Genomic DNA, 6,691 nt, shown 5'->3' with positions numbered 1-6,691 from the left:
TGATTAACGTATTTAGTGGCTTAGGGCTAGGAGATAACCAAAATTAAATATTTTGCTATAAACCTTAAAAGGTATCTATAGAATATACTTTTTTTAAATGGTATTTATTTAAAATAAATAAAGTGTTAACCTTTGCTATATGAGGTAAAAATTCCAAGAATATATGTACCAAATTATCCCTTAACTTTAATTATAATTTAAAATTACATTAGATAAAAGCTCTAGTATGGATAGGGATATCAATGGTTCGGTTCAGCTGGTTATTTAAAGTTTGTACCATTCTAATTTTTTTGGTTACTTTATTATGGATAAACAAAATTAGACTTTTCAAAACCGTCTCAATCATCTCGATTTCTCTTTAGTATCGGCACATTTCGATTAATTTTTGGTATTTTATTAAATATCATATAAAAGCCGTTAGTAGAAGTTAGATCACGATAATATACATACTTGTATAGGAGTTGGCAAAATTCTCAAGATATTTTTACTATTTAAGGGGTAATGAATCAAGAAAACATGAAAGATGGCCAGAGTTAGGATCCATCCCACTATTCTATAAAAGTGTAAAAGAAACTAAGGAATATAAGAAAAACATAAATCACACGAGTGGAAAGATATTAATCAAACTGGAGTCAAGAATAGGGTCTATAAAAAATTAAGTATTCAAAAAGATAAATTTAAATTATGCGAGAGAAAACATACTCAATATGTTGTATTTCTCCACTCATAATCACTGGAATACCTTATGTCTTGTTACTCATAATGTTGGAACTAATTTAGTTTCATTAGGAGCATCATAATAGGTTTGGGAGTTGAAATTTTGAGTTGTAATTATTTGTTGGCTTGTAACCGTTTTCATAAAAAGAAGTAACCCAAATAGTCGTCCACTCAACCACTTAAACTAAAAATAGTCGGTAGAGGTATAATATGCATAATATATGTATTACATGTGTATAAATAATATATAATCTATGTATATTGCAACAAAAATGTAAACAATAAATCCCTTTCAATAATCCTAAGGCCTAGAAAGAAATATAATGCTTTATTTTTTTAAAGTTAATATATTAAATCTATTTTCATATATAAATTTATTCGGTATATTTTGGTTTATTTTTATAAATAAAAAAATTTATCCTAGTTATTTGGTACAATTATAAATTTATATAAATCTACGATTTTATTAGAAGAACCTAATAATTAGTACAATTACATTTATATATTACACAATCAATTACAGAATAAACGTTTTTCATATAAAATATATAATAATATATAACAATGCAGATGTTATTAGTTACGATCTCAATTACAAATGAGAAAAATCGTAGATTAATGCAGTGGGGAGAATAAGAAGATTAAACTAGAAAATTTGAAGAATTAGAACAATAATTGTGAGAGCTTACTTCAATCTGTAGATTGAGGCCTCTAGATTCTGCTAAAACAGAGTATGAGGTCATGTCGCATAACTTTTAGAAACAGAGTAGGGGTATTTTTGTCAACAAATTATTTCGGTGCTAATGTAATGGCTAAATATAGTTGACTTTTGATTATGTGGCTAAATTTGATTGACCAACAGTAAAAATGGCTATTTATAAATTTTTCGCTTATTTTTTTCAATTTAATATATTAAATCTATTTTCCATATGTAAATTTATTTGGTACAATTCAGTATCTTTTTGATTTATTTTTATAAAATAAAAAATTTATCCTAATTATTCGGTACGGTTATAAATTTATATAATTTATGATTTTATTAAAAAAATCTAATAATCAGTACAATTAGGTTGGGTCGATTTAGTCGATTTTTAAATGTCCAATATATAGGTCAAGGGTAAAATAATATTTTCTTAAAACCGGGATAAGAGTAGACAAAAAACTTGGTAGACAAAAGTGCTCAAATTTTGAAAAATAGAGCGGCAAATCTGACACTTTTTCGCTAACTTGGTCGAGAAAACACCACCCACAAAATAACCTAAATAACTGTAGAAATTCCCCTAAACCCCTAAATCTCGGCCCAATTCGGATCCTAAAACGGGTTTGTGCAATCGACCTATAAATCCCTTCGAATCTCCCGCACTCAAATTCTCCAGCTTCGATTTATCGATTTGGGTTGGCTGTCAGCTCTGATTTCGGGTTTTTAATTTGACCCATTAATGGAACAGTGAGTCTTCTTCGCTCTAACCAATTGGAGTATCAGTTAGCATAGGAGCTGATTTATTGAGTATCGGCCAATGAGGTAAATGCTAGATTTTCTAATCTATGTACTGCTGGATTATAGGAATTTGTGTGTTTTGTATGTTAGGAATTGTTGTGTTTATGGTCTTAGCGTACGTAAAATTATTTTAAGATAAATTTAGTTAATGAACAGAATCACAAACTACACGCGCAAAGAAACAAAAAGGAGGAACAAGATGAAGTTAAGGAATATGCCCCGAGCTTTTGTCTAGTGGTAAGAGCGCAACGCATGATGAGTGGGTTAGACACGCATCCTAGGTTCAGCATTGCCACTGATAGAAGCCCGGTATAAGTGGATAAGGTCAGAGGGGCGGACTCATTATTCGCTAAATTTGATTGTTCACCTCTATCCCAAGGGATTTCAGTTATTTAAAAAAGATGAAGAGAAGGAATAATGAAAATAAAGTGGAGCAAATTATTGAACCCAGTGTGTGATGTGTGGGTTCGAACCTGCCATAGATAAAAGCCCGGTCTTTAAGGAAGGGGGGTTCCATTTTTCACAACTATGCCCCGCTGGCCCTGGGATTGATCAGTTATTATAAAAAGGAAGAAAAGGAATAATGGAAAGCAAATTAAAAGGAATAAATATTTTCAAGTGGATTATATATTCATTGTGTTAGTTTTTTCTAACAAAAATAAAGGACTCGACTTAGGATTGAGCTTTAATATCATTGCCTACATGTTTCAACGATTAATGTCGATAATTCTATTTTGTCACATCTTTAATGCAGTCCAGACGAGGAGATTGATTTTTCTCACTGCAGTCTCAATAAGCAAAATTTTGACGCTACCTTATCACACGAAGAGCAAACGGCAGAGACAGTAGAGAGTCGCCTGCCAGAGGAACCAAAACCGGTAGATAGCCCGGAGAAACCACCTCAGTTCTTCAAGGTTATCCTATCTCCTCATGCCTCTAAATTAGTAAGTTCTGCAAATTGGTTTATGATGAGGCATTTTTATAATATCTTTCTTTTCTGTTTATAGTTGTATGGCCTCTGTGCTCTTCATTTGTGCTTTGGTAGTGCTTTCTCTTCTTTAAGTTTGTGAAGATTTTTTAAGTTTTTAAATCCCCCTTTTGGTTTGTAAAAAATAGTTTCTTTTAATAAATAGGAGCATTTCGTCTAAAACAATGTTGATAGTAGAAGAGGTGGTGGATCCTGTGCATTTAGTCCTAGTCAACATCTTGTGCGTGGATGATTTTTAAAATGTCTGTAATTTGATGATCCATTTAAAGTCCAACTTCATTTTCGGAAACTTAATCGGACTAACATTGATTAACAAGTGTACCACTGGAATGTGTGTACTTTTTCGATGATGTCATTTTCTGTAATAAAATGACATCAAACTAGGAGTGAAAAATGTGATTTCAAATTAAGATGGAGATGCAGTAAGGAGCTTTCTTTAACTTAGGGGGTTAGGCCAAGTCGATATCTTGTTTCGAGTAGTATTAATAAATAATTAGCCAACTTTTAATATTAGAACCTAAGTTGCTCGGACTCGGGTGCGGGTATCCGATACGGGCACGGATTCGAGTGTCGGATTTGGCAAAATCTAAATTTTAATATTCGGTGGTGCTGATCCAGGTATGGATACGGGTGCAGAGATTCGGCTAAAAAAATTCAAAATTACAAAAAATAGAGCTATAAAGAGAAAAAAGGCCATTCAAGGCCTTCCACCAACTCTACATCTATATCGCTGCTACTGTCTACCAGAAGTCCGAAATCAGAACACGACCCCTTGAATTTTTGTTTTTTCTGAAACACAAAGCAACAAATATGAGGCAAAAGTACTGCAATATTGAAGTTATGACATTTGTCATGTCTTAAATCTGTTTTATTTTTAATTTGAGAAATCAAAATCTCAATTTCCCCCCAAATTTGTGGATGGACATAGGTCAAAGTATCCGAAGTTAGTTGACTGAATCTGGAACGTATCCCGCTCTCGCACCCGCTCCCATCCCGTGTTGAGATGGGTGCAACACCAAAAACGAAGAGTTCGCGCTACTTAGATTAGAACAACTCCTCTCTAACTCCAAACTCATGGGCGATGCTACAATATTTGAAAGCAAGTCATGTATTGTATCTATGATTGCCATGCCTTTCAAGTAGGTTTTTAAAATGTTCACGAGTGGGTTCTTGACATAAGCATTTTAGCAAATTGACATTTTCTTCATAGTATTTATGTATTTAGTGTGTCAAATTAAATGGGGTTAGATACAGGCTCTCGAGGGTGTGGAAAGCTTGAGGATCAGAAGGTATTTGGCAAACCTTAATTTGAATGTAAACCAGTCTAAAAAAGATCCCTGTTTTGAGCAGAACAAAAATGAATAACATGAATCCTTTGAATTGAAGAAATTGAGAATTAGAAAGGTGTCTGGTCTTCTTAGCATTTGATTGCATAACACCTTTGATCAGCTTTACCAGCAAAGGGATATCGACTTAAAAGAGGATTGATAACAATGGACAAGCTATCTTGGCTTTCGTTTTTTCATCTCTTTTGGTTGACCAATAACTATTTTTGACTTTCATGTTTGCTCTGTTCTGGGTGATCAAAATATTTTTTATAAGGAAAGATAAAAATAAAGAAAGAAAGAGGAGGTTTAAATACTTATATTCTCATGCATAATTGTCCCCAAAAAAATCTGTATTCTCATGCATATAGAACTCATTGAAGTTGAATCAACAGTGGGCAATGCAGCATTGCCGCAAATTGTTATTCGCTGGGAAATTCTAGTGGTTGTGCCATATATATGATAAGAAGCCAGCACCACGATTAAGAGCCTATAGTGGAAAAGAAATGTCCAGCTTAAGCAACTGAAATGAAAGCTTCAGTCATGCGAACTTGATTGACAGATTCTAGACCTGAGCTTACTGATCACTTTCAGTATTTGTTTTTTGTCCGTACAGGATTTTCCTACTTTGTATCGTGCTATCACTTTTTCTTTCTCCTTTCGTAGCAATATGTGGTTTGAAACTTGACTGCAGCTTCTTCAGCCTTCTTAGACCAACTTTTTAGTCTGAAGGTTTCCTTACCTTTCTATTTGTTTTCTACTGTTCTTCTCTTATGTTTTATTCATCTCTTTCCAATTTTGATATCCTCAGCACATCCCTGATGAATTTATGATGGAGTATGGGGACAATCTGCGAGATGTTGTGTCGCTCGAGGTCCCAAATGGTGCAATATGGAAAGTAAAATTGCATAACTGTAGTGGCATGGCATGGTTTAAGGAGGGCTGGAACAAATTCAAGGAGTACTATTCAATTGGTTGTGGTTACTTTTTACTCTTCCGATATACCGGAAATTCTCGTTTCTCTGTCTTTATATTTGATTTAAGTGCTTCCGAGATTGATTATCCTCCTGGCCCAAATGAAGATGAGATTTCTCCTGGCCAAAATGAAGATTTGACACCAGAGAATTTATGTGTTGTGGCTGAGCCAGAGGAAAATCCCTTAACATGTCAAGAAAATAGTTGTGCGGAGACGTTACTAATGATATCCCACCCATCAAGGTCAAATGTATAGATATCTTGAAGGCCAGTTTTCCTCTTTTTTTTTTTTTTCTTTTAAAATTTAGGATTTAAGTTATATGAAGGGGAGCCTTGACGTAACTGGTAAAGTTGCTGTCATGTGACCAGGAGGTCACGAGTTCAAGTCGTGGAAACAGCCTCTTGCATAAATGCAGTGTAAGGTTGCGTATAATAGACCCGTGTGGTTCGGTCCTTCCCCGGACCCCGCGCATAGCGGGAGCTTAGTGCATCGTGTTGCCCTTTAGGATTTAAGTATATACACTAATACTGAAAACATCATTTACGTTATCGATGAAGTTTAATCTATGATAGCAGGTTAGTTGCCATTTTTAATCGGACTACTAAGTAGTAATGCTTATCATAGAAATTTGCTTGCGTTTATCTTATAAGTACTTTGAATGTGCAAGACTTTTATATCATGTTAGTACGTGAAACTTAAACTCTTATATTTCTAGAGATACTTTATATGTTTGTTGTGAAAACATTATTTACGTTATCGGTGAAGTTTAATATATTATAGCAGGTCAGTTATCATTTTTACTCGAATACTAATTACTAATACTCATCATAGAGATTTGCTTGCGATTATCTGATAGGAATTTTGATCGTGCAAAACTTTTTATATCGTTAGTACGTAGAACTTAAGCTCTTATTTTTATAGAGATACTTTATATGTTTTTTTGCCAAAGAAGTTGTATAGATAACTTCATGGTGCTTAGTAGTAAGTTCCATGTTCTTTTATATTGAAGTTATTTGTGAGTAACTTGTTTATTCTTTCAATCATATTAGTCGTTGGCAACATAAATTTATTCAAAAACATATTTGTTTTTTAGAAAAATATCAGCATTTGTTACATTTTCTCCGGTACACCCTTATTGCTCCAATTAGTTGTGTGTGATTAAGTGAGACATTTAAGAAATAGATAAA

General features: G+C 33.4%; 1 protein-coding gene across 1 annotated transcript; it reads left to right on the top strand.

Moving 5' to 3' along the window:
- Positions 1–1,922: 1,922 nt before the first annotated feature.
- On the top strand, positions 1,923–6,092 carry LOC107828317 (B3 domain-containing protein At1g49475-like). Its single transcript, XM_016655597.2, has 3 exons — positions 1,923–2,239; positions 2,970–3,159; positions 5,340–6,092. The coding sequence occupies exons 1-3, from the start codon at positions 2,235–2,237 to the stop codon at positions 5,757–5,759; spliced, it is 615 nt and encodes a 204-aa protein (XP_016511083.2). The 5' UTR covers positions 1,923–2,234; the 3' UTR covers positions 5,760–6,092.
- The last annotated feature ends 599 nt before the right edge of the window (positions 6,093–6,691 follow it).

This window comes from Nicotiana tabacum, chromosome 16, assembly GCF_000715075.1.
Source record: "Nicotiana tabacum cultivar K326 chromosome 16, ASM71507v2, whole genome shotgun sequence".
Classification (NCBI taxonomy): Eukaryota; Viridiplantae; Streptophyta; class Magnoliopsida; order Solanales; family Solanaceae; genus Nicotiana; species Nicotiana tabacum.
Note: the sequence above shows the minus strand (reverse complement) of the source record. Positions and strands in the feature narration are given on the sequence as shown.

Bases quoted from the DNA above. Each gene is read 5' to 3' on its own strand.
- LOC107828317 (XM_016655597.2), top strand. The intron at 3,160-5,339 runs GTAAGTTCTGCA...TGATATCCTCAG, and splicing joins CTCCTCATGCCTCTAAATTA to CACATCCCTGATGAATTTAT.